At 40.2% G+C, this 18,719-nt stretch overlaps 1 protein-coding gene across 1 annotated transcript in view; it reads left to right on the plus strand.

Moving 5' to 3' along the window:
• The first annotated feature begins 878 nt into the window (after positions 1-878).
• Positions 879-18,719, plus strand: part of LOC120563882 (probable polypeptide N-acetylgalactosaminyltransferase 8) — a 34,659-nt gene continuing 16,818 nt past the window's right edge. Inside the window, exons 1-6 of the mRNA XM_039808361.1 lie at positions 879-1,387; positions 2,404-2,752; positions 2,961-3,127; positions 5,047-5,233; positions 7,564-7,761; positions 7,943-8,057. Coding sequence (XP_039664295.1) covers positions 1,258-1,387; positions 2,404-2,752; positions 2,961-3,127; positions 5,047-5,233; positions 7,564-7,761; positions 7,943-8,057 — 1,146 coding nt within the window. The 5' untranslated portion in view covers positions 879-1,257. The remainder of the gene's footprint in view (positions 1,388-2,403; positions 2,753-2,960; positions 3,128-5,046; positions 5,234-7,563; positions 7,762-7,942; positions 8,058-18,719) is intronic.

Below are 18,719 nucleotides of genomic sequence, written 5' to 3' on the forward strand. Positions count from 1 at the left end.
ACGTGCGTGGTCCAGGTAGCTTTGCATAAAAAGTGGTTGTCATTCGCAAGGCTACTTTTACTTTTATACTTTAAGGTACATTTCAAAGCCTGTAATTTGTTACTTTTACTTAAGTAAAGAAGTTAAATCAGTACTTCTACTTTTACCAGAGTATTTTTTAACACAAGTATCTGTACTTCTACTTAAGTACGGGAAGTGAGTACTTTTGCCATCTCTGATTAATACTGTACATAATTGTATGGCAGTTTTGTTATGCCGGACATTTTTGTCCTCCAAGGACATCTAAGCAACTTCTTAAGGGATGCACAAGGGTTACCATGGTAAAAATGACCTCTTAAATATTAGCATGTTAGCATGCTGACGTTAGAATTTAGCTCAAAGCCAGCTGTGCCTAGCCTCACAGAGACGCTTATTTATGTTTTAAGACCTTTAACATTTGAGCATTCATTTACTATATACTGTGTTGTTAATGTCACAAATATTACATTGACTTGTTGCATATATATAAATATAGCCTATATTCAGTGGTGGAAGACGATCCAGATCCTTTACTTAAAGGTGCTGTAGGTAGGATTGTGAAGATCCAGGACTAGGCCAAAGAATTTGAACATCGACAACTTCTCAGTCCCCCCCCCCTTTCTGCTAAAGCCCAAAACTTCTTCTAAACACCCCCACACACACACACACACACACACACACAAGAAGAATGACTGTGTGTGCATGAGTGATTGACCCACCCCCCCTGGCCCTGATTGGTGCACCTGAACCTCCCTCTGGGATGCAGCGGAGTAGAAGTAGAAAGTGGGATGAAAAGAAAAGACTCAAGTAAAGTACAAGTACCTCAAATTTGTACTTAAGTACAGTACTTGAATAAATGTACTTAGTTACATTCCACCACTGCCTGTATTGCTCCTGACTGCACCCAACACATGAAGAAAAGGAATCCAGCAAGCTATATATAAAAAAGAAGGGGAAAAAAAGCTTAACTGCCCTCTCTACCTTCTCACAGTTTACCCTAAAAGTTTTCTTTATGCGTCAATGTGTTGTAAGAACTTATTATAATACATTTTCCTTCAGCTGCAGTTCCGACACAGTTGAGGTGCTAAATGTTGTTTGACTTCTCAGCTTCATATGGGCAAGTAATACAGGAAGAACGGGTCTCACCTCATTGCTCACGCACTTTGTAGTCAGTAGTCAGCGCGCGTCTTTCAAGGTTTTCCATTCCCTTGCTGGGGGTTCAGTCTGTGCGCTATCACTATGAGAGCAGTGTGGTTCAAGCGGTCAATCATCATACTGGGGGGGATCGGGCTCCTCGTCTATGTGGGCATGTTTCTAAAGGGTGGACAAGAGCCTGACAAACATCTGGAGACAAGCATCAACAATCTTTGTGAGTTGAGGCAATGGAGATGGGGAAATGGAAAGAAAGTCGGGTTCTGTATGATTTGTTACGGGGTGGTGGATTACGGAAATTGGGTTAGGTAAATAAATAAAAGGGTTTGGTACGTTTGGTTATCCTGTTGTAAAATATATATGATGTATAAAGGAATGAGTTGAAGTTGAATGAGGGTGGGAAATATCACAAGCTTCGGCTTCATCCTGCTCCTTTTCGGACAGTTTTTGAAAATATTAATTGTAATAGTATTTTAAATATTATTTGTAACACTGTATAGATATTGTTCTTGTTGGTGTGTTGCTACGCACTTTTGTATTTTTATATTTTATTTTATAGTTCTATAGCTATATATTTATATTTATTTTTGTTTGAAATAAAAAAAATGAAATTTAACTTCCTTGACATTAACTCATTCATTCAGTGTTAGAAAGGTAAGCAGAAGGATTAAATGTCTGTTCACTACACAAGTAGTTACTCAAAAGTATTTTATGCTTTCAATCATCTGACAAAATGATATTGCATTAAAATAATACGTGTCACCAAAAGAATACTTGCAGATGTGGAGTCAAACATTAGATGAATGGTTTCTAGCTCCCCAGTTCGACCAGTGGCGCGGGTTTGTATCCGACCTGCTTCCCTTTGCTGCGTGTCATCCCACAACTCTGTCCCCCTTTCATGTTTATCCACTGTCACTATGTAATAAAGGAAAAAGCCACCAAAAAATAGTCTTGAAAAAAATTATTGAACTTGTCACAAACATTATAAACAAGTCATAAACGTTTATGACATAACACTTCATTTAGTAAGTCATTCGGTTTTTTCCGACAAGTTATGGTTAGGGTTAGAGTTAGGGTTCATGTGTTCATGTGTTCATGACAGTGTTATGTCACTTTTTGTAGATACCTTCAAGTAAAGTGTTACCAAAAATGCTTTATTTAAAATAAGAAAACATGTAATCATCAGTAATTATGCTGCTCATTTGACTCTCTCCCTGTCATCATTTTGTCAAAACAATGTAGTCAGAGCTTTTGAGAAAAAGCAGGACACCATGCAGAAAATGCTGGAAGAGGACAGACTCAGATGGAGAAAAGCTGCAGAGGTCGAACAGCCAACTGTCAAAACACAGCCAGAGCAGAAAGAGAAACCTGAAGCAAAAATCCCGGACCAAAAGGAGACTCCTCAAGAGAAAAAGTCTAAGAAACTGTTTCCTAAATCTTCCCTGTTTGTGAATTGGGGGGAAAATCTCTCGGAGGATGACCAAAGAGAGGCACAGGATTTGTTTGTCAAGTATGGATACAACGTTTTTCTCAGCGATCGCCTTCCTCTAGATCGAGCTCTTCCAGATACCAGGGATCCAAGGTAGGCTACAACAATTTCTTATGATGTCAGAGCTGTCATTTCAATTCATATACAGATATAAGCTAAAGAAATGGTCCCTCCCATCCAGTTCATTGTTTGCTGATTATCCTTCACCTCTCTGTTCACATGGTTTGTCTTTAGATAAAGCATTTACACAGCTCACTGATGGAAAGATGGTGGTTTTAGAAATCCTTCTGTTTCTGAATAGGTGTCTGAAAAAGAGTTACCCAGAAGACTTACCAAGTATTGGAGTAGTGTTGATCTACCTGAATGAGGCCCTGTCTATTATTAAAAGAGCTATGCGCAGTATCATTGACCGCACCCCTAAACACCTGCTGAAGGAGATCATATTGGTGGATGACAATAGCTCTGAAGGTAAGTTGAATGCAAATTGATGAGGTTGTGCAAACGTGTCATAAACAGGTAGATCCATTATTTATAGGCTACTGTCATACCGCGAGACACCACAGGCTGAAATCACGTTTCATTGTGCAATGCCACTGCTGCTCATATTTTAACTTTGTTTTTGTTTTTTACTGTTAGGCTCTAATCTATGTTATGGGTGTTATTCTGTGATGAACGTTTCTACTTTTCTAAGCAGTCTTGTAAAATCTCCTAAAATGCATTTTGTCACATGAACTTTTGGCTTTAAAGTAATAGTTTTGGGAATTGGGACATTTTGGAAAACGTGTACCGGTATTCACTTTTCACTCAAAAACTTATGTTTCTTTTAAATTTGACTTAAAGGAGTGGCTAACAGGTAATCAGGACTGTCAACATTTCATGGAGTTACAAAGTCTTGCTGCTATCTTGTCTTTCCTGTCCTGCCTGTTTGTGTCACTTGTGTTATGCCTATGAGGTTGTTGGACTGACAGTGTGGCTTGTGTGTGTATGTTTGTTGGTGTTGGTGTTGATATCGACCAACTGTTTTTGTTTATATGCTTGATCATTTCTTTTTACATTTATAGTCAATTTTACTTGTATAGGACTAAACTTATATGTACTATTATAATCTTTTTAGGTGTGACATTGTACGATCTGTCCAGGGACAGCGCATTAAAATAGCCTTTTGGCTAATTCTGGCACACTGTACATTTGTATATGTATTATTAGTGTGCATTGTCCCTGTTAAATAAACCTGAAATAAATAAATAAACTTTCTTGCCAAGAGTTAGATGGCATTCCATGGTTGATATCACTATCATATCTGTATGGTAAAATATTATGCTACAGTCAGAAGCTGCTTAGCTTAGCATAAAGACTGGAAACAGCTAGCCTGGCTTTGTCCAAAGTTAGAAAAAACAAAAAACAATCTGCCTACTAGTACGTGTTTAAAGCTCACTGATTAATATGTTACACAGTGTTTGTTTAATCTGTTCAAAAAAGTATAAAAACAATTAGTTTTGTATGCCATAGATATGGTAACAACAAAAATTTAGGATGGTAAAGCTCCAGCACATAACCCCAAGGAAAACCATATATTTTTATACCACAGTTATTGTACACATTTAACAAATAACATACTGTATGTGTTTATTAGTGAGCTTTAGAGTTTCGGTAAGGTGGACTTTGTGAGCTTTGGACAGAGCCAAGCTAGCGGTTTTCCTTTGTTCCACATCTTTATGCTAAGCTAACCAAGTGCTGGCTGTAGCCTTATATTTACCAGACAGACATGATAGTGGTGCCGATCTTCTTATCTAATTCTCAACAACAAAAGGCAAGGAAGCATTTCACTCCTTTTTTTTAAGAGCACATAAACCCCTGTATGATGTAACAGCATTTAGTCATTTCAAGACTGTAATTAGTGGTGGAGTGGCACTGGATTGCAATATATAATGGTGTTTCTCATTCTTGTCCATCCTAACATACATGCATTAGAAACACCTTTTTAATCAGTACATCATCACTAACTACAACTTCAATTCAATTTTATTTATAGTATCAAATCATAACAAGAGTTATCTCAAGACACTTTACAGATAAAGTAGGTCTAGACCACACTCTATAATAAATATAATTTACAAAGACCCAACAATTCCAGTAAATACTTCAAATTGGATACAATCACAACATCAACTTAATGTTTAAATTTAATTTCAATTGCATCCTGTAGTTTGTGAGCATGTGAGGCACGTCTACAATCACAACTGTTGTAATTGTAAGTGTACTTTGCACTCTGGGTAATCGGTATGTAAACTGGTGTCTCTGCCCCGTCTAAACTTTCTATGGTAAAAACAACATCTGTCACACCCCTAATCAAAATTTAAAAATGCCCGCATTTTCTGTCAATTTAGAAAACCTGAAGGGTGACCTTGACTTGTACGTGAAGTCGATCGAGCAGGAGAACCCAAGTCTCGCTATCATAAGGGTGAGGAACAATGTGTCATATGGCCTGTCTCACGCCAGGGCGTCTGGCTGGAGGGCTGCTACTGCTGACGTGGTGGCCATCCTGGATGCACACATCGAAGTCCATGAGCTGTGGTAAGAATGAGGCAACAATAAATCTTTTATACCTGGTTTATGTATACCATTTTCACTGGCATGTATGTAATATTTGATTCCACATCAAAGGTGCTATAAGTAGAAGCCGTTAACGTTATATATCGGTGGCAGCTGTGCTAACTCGTGTCTTCCTAAACAACCCTCTGTTTTTTCTGATTAAAATTGTAATGAGATTCACTTAAAGTTCTCAAGATTATCACCAATACTGACAACATTACCATGTTTACAGTTATCAAATGTTATGCAGGGAAGGGTCTGTATCACCACCAAGTGCAAACTGACTCTGGTGAGCTGATGCCTAAGTTGGCCTGCTTCACATCTTAGCCCTTGATTAGCCACAATACGTTTCGCTAACAATAACTTTTTAGGAACGCCCTATTTACGCATTTGCAACAGTCCAGTCCAAGCACAGACTTATCCCAGTACAACCACAGTCGGGTGTACTGGCATGCCCACTTAGGCAATGAGGGTGTTAAAGGCCTTGCACAGTGGTGGTAACGAGGGTAGGGTGAGTGCTGCTCAGACTTCTAGTCACAGCTCATTTGTAGTGCAATAGTAAGTTTGGCAAACTGACTTTGCAATTGCGCATTAGCCAAAACAAAACAGTCTAATTTGGGTAACATTAACTAGATCTCTGAATCAAAATTCAACATTTTTCAGTCTGAAGCTCCCTCCACCTTCCAAATGCTGCACCAATATTCCCTTGGGTTGTGTACAAATGAAACTTAATGCACAGGGCCCAGTTAAAAAAAAAAGTAATTTTAATTGGAAATCCCATGTTTTGCTATCCAGGATCACCTGATCCATCTTACTTTTATGCCAGTTTTTTAAAGGAATATTGGATTGGATCACTGTGATCCAAACACCAAATTTTAGGATTACCAAATCCTTAAATGGAACCAACAGTGTAGCCTACTGGCTTACCAAAGAACAACATGTAGGAAAAATACCAGTGGCCGCAAATAGCCATTGTATATTATAATTTTAAGAAACAGAAACACTGTAATAAACAGAAACTTTTTACATTCCTTATTTTTTTTTCAGGTGATCCTAGATGGCAAAACATGGGATTTTCAAATCCGTATCAATTTGATCCAGATTAAATGTTTTGAAAAACTGGGGCCAAAAACTTAATCTGGATCAAATTGATAAGGATTTAGAAATCTCAGGTTTTGCTATCCAGGATCACCTGATCCATCTTACTTTTATGCCAGTTTTTATGCCAGTTTTTTTAAAAGGAACATCAGATCACTGTGATCCAAATACCAAATTTCAGGATTACCAAATCCTGTTTACCAGAGGCTTAAATGGAACCAACAGTGTAGCCTACTGGTTTAGCAAAGAACAACATGTAGGAAAAACACCAGTGGCCACAAATAGCCATTGTTTGTTTTAATTTTAAGAAACAGAAAAACTTTTTATTTTTTTTTCTCTGAGAGGCAGCCTCTCTTTTGCAGGAACACCCTGATCACATTCACACAGTTACACATTCATACCTGGAAGCTGCCCAGTACAACCACAGTCTGATCTGCTGGCCACTGAGCAGCTCCACTGGAGCAGTTGGGGTTAAGGACCTTGCTCAAGGGCACCTCAGTGGTGGTAATGAGGGAGGGGACAAGCGCTGCTCTTTCACTTTCCTTTCCCAGATTTTATCGGTCTGGGGATTGAACCGACGACCTCCCGGTCACAAGATCGCTTCTCTTACCTTTAGGCCACCACTGCCCATAGCATATGCTTCACATATGCTTCAAATATGAAGAAATTTATATATCATCAGTAAACATTGATTTTGTGATAATTTACTGATTTTATTTGGTTCGAAAAATCACACCTGAATCCACCCTTCTGATGGGATCAGGATAATCCTGTTTTTTTGGATCAAATAAGTTCCAAATAAGTTCCAAACAAGTTCCAAACCGAGTTCAGTTTTGAAAAAAACCCAAAGGGCAGGTTTGATCCAGATCAAATGTAAGATTGGATTACATGATCTGATTTTAGTTCGGAATCCCTCTTTTGCTTTTGAAAAACCCATTTCCAAGATTTGATCCAATCCATGATCCGAAATCCCACTGGATTACTTTTGAAAAAATGGGCCCAGGAGATGGAAGTATTCAAAACCATTTGGGTGTGTTCTGTCTGTTTGGAATGCTTGATCTGAGCAGCTGCTGATCAAATAACATGCCAGCTACATACAGTCATTTCATAGAAAGAGCCAAAGAAATATGAAGCAGCAGTGTCACTGGTTGTTCCAGAAACAACAGTTTAATGAAGTGATGGGTAAGCCACCTCTCCTCCTTCCCCTCATTCAGGGCAGAACCCCTGCTGACCCAGATCAAGGCTGACCGAACGGTGGTGACGTCCCCTGTGTTTGACAATGTAAAGTTTGATGACTTCAATGTTATTCCATACGATCCATTTGCACAAGGCTTCGACTGGGCTTTATGGTGCATGTATGAGGGCTTTTCGGACGAGTATTACAAACTCAATGACGGCTCGTTGCCTGGAAAGTAAGTTTTAAGTGAAATTGCTCAGTCTTGTTCCAACTTACATATGTGTCAAACATATCGTGTACATATACAAATCTTAGATGAGGCATTCTTAATGATCTGAAAGCTTTACTTTTATGCTTATGGTGATGCAACATGTTTTTAAATTATACATAGTAACAGGTCTTTTCTTTCACTTCAGAAGTCCATCTGTCATGGGGATCATAGTTGCTGAAAGAAAGTATCTGGGTGAAATCGGACTCCTCGATGAAGGAATGAAAGTGTACGGTGGAGAAAATGTTGAGCTGGGAATTCGAGTGAGTAAGCTTCACCTATCTAACACCAGATGAGACTAGGCCTGGCAAACTCGATTCCTTTTAAGGATTCGGGTTATTCTGAGTCTCACTAAACTGATCTGGGTTGTGCGAGTCACTTGAGAAACTTGTAATGTTTCAGACTGTCTGCTCGACCCTAGTGGGAATGCTGATTCAGCAGCATTCCAACTGTTGTTATTTGGTTCTTTATTATTCCGTACGTGTTTTGGTCGTCTGGCCGTAACTTCTGCATACGTTCAGCTATTAAAACCATTCAGCTATCAAAATCTTCAGCTCTTTCAGCAGATGATGGGACTTCTTAAACTTTTTTCCTACTATTTATACTTTTTAAATATTAAGCTTTTAAACATTTCATTTTAACATTAAAGTCAATGAGAGCATGCTTCAAATCCTTAAAATCCTCTTCTGCTTTACCTACATTCTTTCACCTACAGATGTGATTCAAACATTAAACCATTCAAGAAAATTTCAGGTATTCAGGGTCTACTATGTGTTTTGATATATTTACAGTTTTTATGAAAAAGCTGTTTAAGTTTAGTGATCATTTCAGGATTTTTTTGCATTTATAATGGGTGTGTATTGCAGTGACTTACAGTGGGTGATATCATCAACTGAAGTGCGGAGCCTTAAAAAGTTATCTTTGTCTCTTCTCTATAAATTGCTCTTACACCCACAATTTTTACTCTCATTCTCATACACAATTTATTCATCAAAATGTAGGTATTCATATTATTATTCTTCAATGTCCTCATTTATGCAATATGACATGGCTCGGTGAGCTTCCAAATGACAACAGTCAAAATCTTCCTCCATTCGCTTTCCATGTTAAACATCCTCCACATTTCCCAACGAAACGCAGAGCAAACCACTTATTTAAATCGCTGATATCTCCACATTTTTATGTTTATCCACATAAATGTTATATCAATACGTTCACAAAGGCCTTGTGGTGGTCACGATTATGTCATTTGACTGATACTGCTTATCGTTTTGGCAGCTCCTTTATTTGATAGCTCGCTCTCAGTGTCTCTGAATAGCTGCAGTGTGCGACAGGTGACATATTAACAGCAGGTGCTACGATCGTTAGCTGATTAAAGATCAAGGGAATCTCAATACATAGATCAAAGCGTTCCCTACTGTTTTTACAAACAGGGTAACCATGACATTAGTAACCATGACAGACTGAACTACAGACAGTTTAAGACTACGTTTACACATGGCTGTTTTTTTCATAAACGGACATTTCAACCTCTCCGTTTTCAAACATAACATCGTGCACAGCTGTCCGTTTTCAGAAAAGTGTTAGTTTATATCTACCCGTGTATATATATGCCGTCAATGCCGTCAAAAGCACGCCAAACCTGTAGGTGGCAGTGTAACGAGAAGCTGAAGCCCACGTTAGCCAATCAGAATCCCGAAAATAGCAACAACAGCAACGAATCACTTCCTCTTTCTCTCTCTCGGCTGCCTAAACCTCCGTTTGTCTCATTTTACATAAAAAGGTGTAAACGAAGATTTCTACAATCTCCACACTGGCGGGAGGTTTTAGAAAGACTCGGTTTCAGAGGCGAATTCTCCGTTTGCGTGTAAACGAAGGGCACAAACAAAGGGAAATGTCTCCATTTGTCAAAATAACCATGTACGTGTAAACAGGGCATAATATGAACATCACACAGACTAACGGACACACAAACAGACACACACAGACTCACACACAAAGACACACACAGACACACACACACAGTCACACACACACACACACACACATATGCAGACACACACACAGACACACACACACAAACACACACAGACACACACACACTAGGGGTGGTACGGTTCATGAAAAAACATCCGAACCGCTTGGTTCGCTTGTCTCGGTTCGCTTGTCTTGGTTCGCTTGTCTCGGTTCGCTTGTCTCGGTTCGCTTGTCTCGGTTCGCTTGTCTCGGTTCGCTTGTCTCTGTCGCTTGTCTCTGTCGCTTGTCTGGGTTCGCTTGTCTCGGTTCGCTTGTCTCTGCCGCTTGTCCCGGTTCGCTTGTCTTGGTTCGCTTGTCTCGTCTTGTCTCTTCGCTGTCTCGGTTCCGCTTGTCTCTGTCGCTTGTCTCTGTCGCTTGTCTCCGGTTCGCTTGTCTCGGTTCGCTTGTCTCGGTTCGCTTGTCTCGGTTCGCTTGTCTCGGTTCGCTTGTCTCTGTCGCTTGTCTCTGTCGCTTGTCTGGGTTCGCTTGTCTCGGTTCGCTTGTCTCGGTTCGGAACGTGTGTGTGCCGCACGATTTGATGCATGCGCAATGTAGCCTCACGCCCGTATGTGACCTCAGACAGTAGGCTCGTTCGAGATGAACTGCGCCTCGCCTGTAAAGTAGACGAGAGCAGGTGGCAGCAGCCGGGGGCGGTGACAAAAAGCCGCTCTCAAGTCGGACAGTTTTCCAGCCTTTTCCAGCAGCCTTCAGGCTGAACAGGAAGTGACAGAAACACTGTGGTCCGATTCCGATTTAATAAAATGTTATCAGACCCATATATCAGCTCATACACAGTCTCCAATTGATTTTATTATGACAGAGTAGCTGTCAGAATGCTCTACATGCGATCTGTTGCTGATTTTAATTAACAACACACTGTAGATGATCCGTAATCTGAACGGATTTAGTCTCTCTGACTTCTAAACATAACTTTCAGCCACACAACATGTGTTCCGTACAGAATAAGCTTTTAAATCAGACAAATCGCAGTTAAAATCCCTCCGATTCAAAATCAATAAAAACTTTATATAAAACGTCATCATTCACGTCGATTCTGAACCAATCAACTGTTCGATCAGCTGAGAGGCCGGTGTTTCCCAGCATGCACTGGGTCCGCCTGCGTCCGCAGTTGGTGAAAAGCAACTGCGCTACCTGCATCTCAGAACTGCTAAATTTTTCACATATCTGTACTTTACTTAAGTACAATCAAGCATACTTTTGACTTTTACTTTGTTACATTTTGCATCAATTATCTATACTTTCTACTCCACTACATTTCTACAGTTCCATTAGAGTTTCTGATCAGTTTTTCCCCCTGCCAAAACGTCTTCCTGACAGTCACACATTTGCAGTCCGCAGGGAAGCCTTCAGCAGCAGCCGTCCAGCTCCCGGTGCTGCTCGCGATATTACGAATCCCACTATGGCCACGCCAAGACACGCCGCATCCGTTCACATAGGGTTAACCCTTGTGTTGTCCTTCGGGTCCCAGTGACCCGAAGGACAACACAAGGATTATGTACTTCCCTTTACTTTGTTGAGAATTGCTCTCTAAACCCTGTTTCTTGTAAAGTAAGTAAGTACAGTTTATTTCTAGAACACATTTAAATAGTTTAAGCTGACCAAAATGCTGTACAAACAAGAACTAAGGTGCTGTATTAACCCTTGTTTAGAGAGCAATTCTCAACAAAGTAAACGGAAGTACATCACCCTTGTGTTGTCCTTCGGGCAGAGATGGCAAAAGTACTCACTTCCCGTACTTAAGTAGAAGTACAGATACTTGTGTTAAAAAATACTCTGGTAAAAGTAGAAGTACTGATTTAATTTCTTTACTTAAGTAAAAGTAACAAAGTACAGGCTTTGAAATGTACTTAAAGTATAAAAGTAAAAGTTTAAGGCTACCTATGCGCATTAATACATAGAGGCAGGAAGAAGTGCTTTAAACCAGCATTTATTAATTAGCCTATTATTGCAGAGATGGGGTTTGGGGCTGGGTCCGTGGGACTGTTTCTGGGGGTTACATTTTTTATTCGACCTACCTTTTGTCTTCTGCATTCTCCTTACCTTGTTCTTCCCTCAGACTCATCCCCAGAAACAACAGTCCCACTGATTCAGCCCCAAACCCCATCTCTGTAATAATAATAATACTGGTTTAATACACTCAATAATCAATACTGGTTTAAAGCACTTCTTCCTGCCTCTATGTATTAATTCTCATGGGTAGCCTAAATGGGTTCCATTCAGACCTTTACATTAAGTCTTTTTACTTTTACATTTTCACCTGGCTATACCCAATGTTTAGATCTGTTGTGCTATTTATGCAAATTACCACATTGCAAATTATATTATGATCTGTTTATCCGTTTATTATGAATGCTATAACGCAGCTAATATTACGGAACGTTATACCTCTTACATGGGAAACTACTCGTACATATTAGCTTTCATTTAACGTTGCTAGTAAACCTAAAAAGGTGCAGTTACCATCCATACTAAATACAGGCTCAGTGACCACCAACCGGGTCAGACAGACAGGTCAGAGAGAGAGACGCTCAGTGACCACCAACTGGGTCAGCAGAGATGCACTTCCTCCTCCACTGGGAAAAAGTATCTTCACTAAGAGATTTACACCTTGGAAAATAGCCCAAAACATAAAACTTCCCAAAGTTAACACCAGAAGAGAAGCTGATAGTTCTCCTAGGAGAGGGGCAGCAGCGCTCTACTGACAGCTAAATATGGATCTGCCTGCCACAGCCTGAGGGAACTCACAACCACTTAGGATCCCAAAATTACAGATTGGTTTAGTATTTTATAGTAATTATAGTAGAATAGTATATATGTGACACCCACATATTTAATATATGACATGGAGCTAGGCTATGGATTTCTGTAAACTGCTGAGAGAGAGAGAGAGAGAGAGAGAGGGAGAGATTGGATTGATTACCTCGCGCCTGTCTGAAAACTCCTGTTTTCTGAACGATAGTTGACACATCAACGTACTATGTGAAGACATTTCATCATCTGCTGTCTTAGTGTGTAATCCCCTGTGTCTTCTTGCTGATAACAACTGTTTTTTCTTCTTTGAGGTGATTTTCGACCGTTTTCGACGCACTTCCTTGACATTCTGAACTACCGCGAAATGTCAGAGCGCGTCACGTGACCATTCCAAGCGAATCACGTTGTCAGAAATTGGCATCAGCCAATGAGATTGCGCTTTTAGAATCAAATAATCCCCTTTGACTTTCAAGATTGGTTGCTGATGAAAAGGAAATGACCATATTTGGTATATGAGATGACAGGGGCAGACAGCCGATCACCGGGAAAAAGTGTGGGTGTTAAAACCACATCCCCACGGGTGCGACGCCCCTGGTCAGCGCTATTCCCGACATTACGACCTGTTGTACAAAACTAAAGTAACGAGCCAATTTTTAAAATGTAAGGAGTAGAAAGTACCGATATTTGTGTTAAAATGTAAGGAGTAAAAGTAAAAAGTCGCCACAAAAAAAAGTAGTAAAGTAAAGTAGAAATATCCGAAAAATCTACTTAAGTACAGTAACGAAGTATTTGTACTTCGTTACTTCCCATCTCTGCCTTCGGGTCACTGGGACCCGAAGGACAACACAAGGGTTAATATACAACCCGTATATATATCTTAAAATGTGTGTTCTCGCTAAATAAATGTGTGCAGCATTCACTGTCCCGTGGGATATAATGGAAAGTCAAGTTCATGCAGATCAGCCTGATAGATAATCAGAATTGTAAGTCAGAATGTAAACTGGGCCACAGATGGTAAGCACAGTTACATTAACCTAAAACTAACTTAATTAAAATGCCAAAGCCCATACTGTTTTTGTCAGTATGTCTCTGGTTATTTGTACTTTTACTTAAGTACTGAGATTCAGTACTTCCTCCACCACTGCTCACTCCCCTCTGAGCAGGGGATCTACAGGGGGGCAAGGGGGGGCAGCTGCCCCCCCACTGTAGGGCCTTGCCCCCCCAGCTGCCCCCCTAACTTTGGCATTCAAAAAACTTTGCTTGTAAAAACAAACTGCCACTATGTGCACAAGCTTCTTAAAACATTGAAACAAACAATTAATTTATATTAATTCATAATAAATAATACTTTGTAGATGTAATCTTAGCCCCCTGCCCCTCAAATACTTAGCTACGTCCCTGCATCAAACGTGCAGAGCAGCGTTCGCACATTCAGGCGCGCGCCGCAGACAGTCGTGCTGCGGTGTGGGGGCCCTGCATCCCGGCAAAGACTGGAGCGACTGAGCTGCCCCCCCCCCGAGCCTCTCAAAGTGAAGTCTGTTTCCCAGGTGTAGTAAAAAAAACACGCGTTTCATCTAAAGTTAAATTTGTAATAATTATAATGTCTGCTAAAGGCGGAGTCAGTATCAACAACAGCGCGTCTGTTAGCCAAAAGTCAAATTGCTCCCTCGTGGGTTGTAAGCGCATTCTGCTGTTTGATTAGTTTGATTTCAGTAAAGACAAGAAGAGCATAATACAGAATATTACAAACTGGCATGTTTGAATTCATAACGTTTACAGAGGGTCGCCGTTTCGGTGGCGTTACGTTACAACACACTACACAGAGCTTGCTGAGACCGATCATTTGTATATGATTAGTTAAGGAGTAGGCTACTATAAAATCCACTTCCTCTCACATATCACGGCAATACGGCTGCACAAATTAAACCAGGCAACATACTTTACTGTCAAACTGGGAAAACAACAAATACAACGGGATTAAGAAGGCTAGTCTAAACATAACTGATGTGTGCATGTAATAAATCTCGTCTGATGTTATGTTTTTTAGGCTACTTATTAGCTACAGGGCCATACAGTGTAATGTAATACAAGAATAACAAGAGCTTTTCACATCTTGACTTTTGCAGGCCAGAGTAGCTGGAGATATTAGCTGAAGCCTAAAAGTGGGGATATTGCCAGCCAAGAAAATCCTGAGTAGTGCACAGGAGGAAGAGGAGGAGGGAAATGAAGAAGGAGAAGACAGTAAACTGGAGAGACCAGGCAGGTCGGAGGAGAAGACCACAGAAGGAGATGCAGAAATGAGTAAAAGAGAAGAGGGAAAGGAAGAATTGACAGTGAGGGATGAAGAGGAGGCTGCAGGTTCAGAGAGAGGGACAGAGGCAGAGAGTGATCAGGAGGATGAAGATGACAGAGAGGAAGAGGAGGCTGCAGTAACCCCTGGACCATATGGTTGGTTTATATTCTCCTTACATATAAATTGCAGTACAGTAACATAACATGTCCTGTGACATGATGTGTTTTCAGTTTTTGGCTATTTCCATTCTGTTGTATATGTTATAGGGTTAGATATGTAAATATTTACATATACAACAACAGTTCACTCTTCTCAAGACACTTTACAGATAGAGTAGGTCTAGACCACACTCTTTAAGTTACAACGACCCAACAATTCTCCCAAGAGCAAGCATTTGGTGCAATAGAAACATCAGACATATCCAGGGTCTTGGTGGTCGCTTTTACATACAGATGGATACAGATATAGAGAATTATGATTCATAATAATGGTAATTATAGTAACAAAAAAGATAATGGAACTATGAATAGAAATAATAGTTGTAGCAGTTTAGGGCGTAGCAGTTTAGGGCATAGCAGGGCGTTGCGGGGCGTAGTAGGGCATATCAGTTTATGTATGAGGGTTTCCATGTACCGTCTTCCCCTGCCACCCTACCAAGATCTCTTGCTACCCCTTTGCCCCCCCATGTAAAATTTTCTAGATCCGCCACTGCCTCTGAGGCTGAAAAACTGGAACATGAAAACCGCACTCACACGGGTCCCGTGAAATATGACAGCTACAGTTTATCGGAAAATAGCATTGGGCACACTGACTTTGATGAATTTACTGTTTATCCCCAGATGAAACAAGAAGCTAATGTTAGCGAACGCTGCGGTCTTTCTGCCTCTGACGCCCCGCTCTCCGCTGCAGGAGACGCTGTATTTAAAAAAAAAAAAAAGACGCTGTATTAACATTACTGTTTAAAATGCTTTCCAGGTTAGTGGGGATGCATAGCACTCCAATCCAACATTAACAATGTAGTAATCTTCCCTCAGCGTTTAGTTTTGTTGCTAAAATGTGTGTAAAATGAGCGGTGACGTTAAATCATCTGTTTCAGGTACCGTCTATTTGCTGGATTGTTCCGAGGTAACTGCCGGTAGCTAATGTTAGCAGATAAGCCTGTTGACAGCAACGGTATTGTTAATATTTATGCACAATGACAAATAAAGCAAAATACACGCCGTTTTCAGGTAACGTTACTGTTGATGTTCAAACAAGCCTGTGTGTGTGTTTTGAGAAATATCTTTATACTGCAAGGCTATACTTATTTTATTTTTATTTGTTATTTATATATTATTTTATTGCCATTACCTGTTTTCATACATACAGAAGTTTAGTTTGCTAAATACACTCACCTAAAGGATTATTAGGAACACTAATACCGTGTTTGACCCCCTTTTGCCTTCAGAACTGCGTTAATTCTTTGTGGCATTGATTCAACAAGGTGCTGGAAGCATTCTTTAGAAATGTTGGCCCATATTGAGAGGATAGCATCTTGCAGTTGATGGAGATTTGTGGGATGCACATCCAGGGCACGAAGCTCCCGTTCCACCACATCCCAAAGATGTTCTATTGGGTTGAAATCTGTTGACTGGGGGCCATTTTAGTACAGTAAACTCATTATCATGTTCAAGAAACCAACTTAAAATGATTCAAGCTTTGTGACATATGGTGCATTATCCTGCTGGAAGTGGTCATCAGAAGATAAGTACATGGTGGTCATAAAGGGATGGACATGGTCAGAAACAATGCTCAGGTAGGCTGTGGCATTTAAACGATGCCCATTTGGTACTAAGGGGCCTAAAGTGTGCCAAGAAAGCCTTCCCCACACCATTAAACCACCACCAGCAGCCTGCACAAGGCATGACGGATCTATGTTCTCATTCTGTTTACGCCAAATTCTGACTACCATCTGAATGTCTCAACAGAAATCTAGACTCATCAGACCAGGCAATTCTGTCCAAAACTGTCCAATTTTGGTGAGCTTGTGCAAATTGTAGCCTCATTTTCCTATTTTTAGTGGAGATGAGTGGTACCCGGTGGGGTCTTCTGCTGGTGTAGCCCATCCGCCTCAAGGTTGTTTGTGTTGTGGCTTCAGAAATGCCTTGCTGCATACCTCGGTTGTAATGAGTGGTTATTTGAGTCAAAATTGATCTTCTATCAGCTGAAATCAGTCGGCCCATTCTCCTCTGACCTCTAGCACAACAAGGCATTTTTGCCCACATGACTGCCACATACTGGATGTTTTTCCTTTTTCAGACCATTATTTGTAATCCCTATAAATGGTTGTGCGTGAAAATCCCAGTAACTGAGCAGATTGTGAAATACTCAAACCAGCCCGCCTGGCACCAAAAACCATGCCACACTCAAAGTTGCTTAGATCACCTTTTGTTCCCATTCTGACATTCAGTTTGGAGTTCAGGAGACACCCCTAAATGTATTGAAGCAGCTGCCATGTGATTGATTGATTAGATAATTGCATTCATGAGAAATCTTACAGGTGTTCCTAATAATCCTTTAGGTGAGTGTATATCCCATTTTTTTAGTTTTAGTTTTTTAGAATCGGCTAAAATCTGTATCGGCTGGTCAATCGGAATTGGCCTAAAAACTGTAATCAGTGCATCTCTGCTAACAATGTATTTTAGCTCTTCACTTATGTACATAATGTTGTTCAGCTTCTAACTGACAATTTTCCAGAATTTTCAGCAGTGCAATGCAGTTGGGCTTTAAGATTTTTCATACAATTTGTTTCATATTTCTACATTTGTGAGTCTTCTCTACTTATTCATTATCAGTTAGAAAATATACTCAGACTTCACAATGTTCTACATATTTTGTCATTATTCAACTTTTAAAGCCAACAATACAGTTTAGCACAAGCTTTTAACTTTTTAATGAAATTCATACTTATTAAACAATTTCCACTTTTTCAACTATTCTTACTACTTCACCTTCTTCTTACGGATTTAAGCTATTCATCCAGTTTAGCTTTAGCAATTCAGCTATTCAGCATTCCCATGCATTTACTGCAGGACATGCATTTTCTAGTTGCATTTTAATATACTACATGTATACATCAAACCCACAATAGGCCTAGCTAGGCTACGTGCAGAACATTGTATGTTATTTCAGAAGTGAAAGAATGGCTTTTGTTGTTGATTTGCTTTACCCTGACTCGAATGAAATTCACTCGTCTCGCTCGTGTGCTACAGATCCACTCATGACTATGTAGCCGGCTGAGTCGCATGACTGACACACACAAGAGCTCGCGGGCCGTTGGGGGCTTACGCGGCGGAGTGAGCAGAGAGACCGTCTGAGACAGGTTATAGGAACTTCCCGACCCGCAGACTGTCTCTTTGCTCATTCAGTCGCTTGAGTTGACTTGTGGAGTGGTTGTTGCCTACGAAATTGTAAGTTATAAAGCTTTTGGCAGCTAAGATGGCTAGGACTAGTAGTAGCTAATGTTTGCGTCTAATAAACCTTGAAATACAGGGAATACTTGATTTAGACTTAACTGGATCATGTTTTATTCACTTTCTTGCTGAACATTAAACAGGGACAGACTTAGGCTAAAAAACCGCCCTGGACTTTCTCCCAAATAAGCCCATCATCCGGCCATTCGCCCCTAGCCATGCGCGACAATAATGTAGCCTATCAGACAAGGTATTCACAGCAAGTACCATCTCAAAACCAATGATGATATTTGGGGTTGTGTTTATTAATGAAGCCTCAGCCTTCAAATAAAAAAAATTTACAATGCCATTACATCTGCATTGAAAACAAAATACAAATTAAAGCTGCAAGC

Source organism: Perca fluviatilis, chromosome 8 (genome assembly GCF_010015445.1).
Source record: "Perca fluviatilis chromosome 8, GENO_Pfluv_1.0, whole genome shotgun sequence".
In the NCBI taxonomy this organism is placed as follows: domain Eukaryota; kingdom Metazoa; phylum Chordata; class Actinopteri; order Perciformes; family Percidae; genus Perca; species Perca fluviatilis.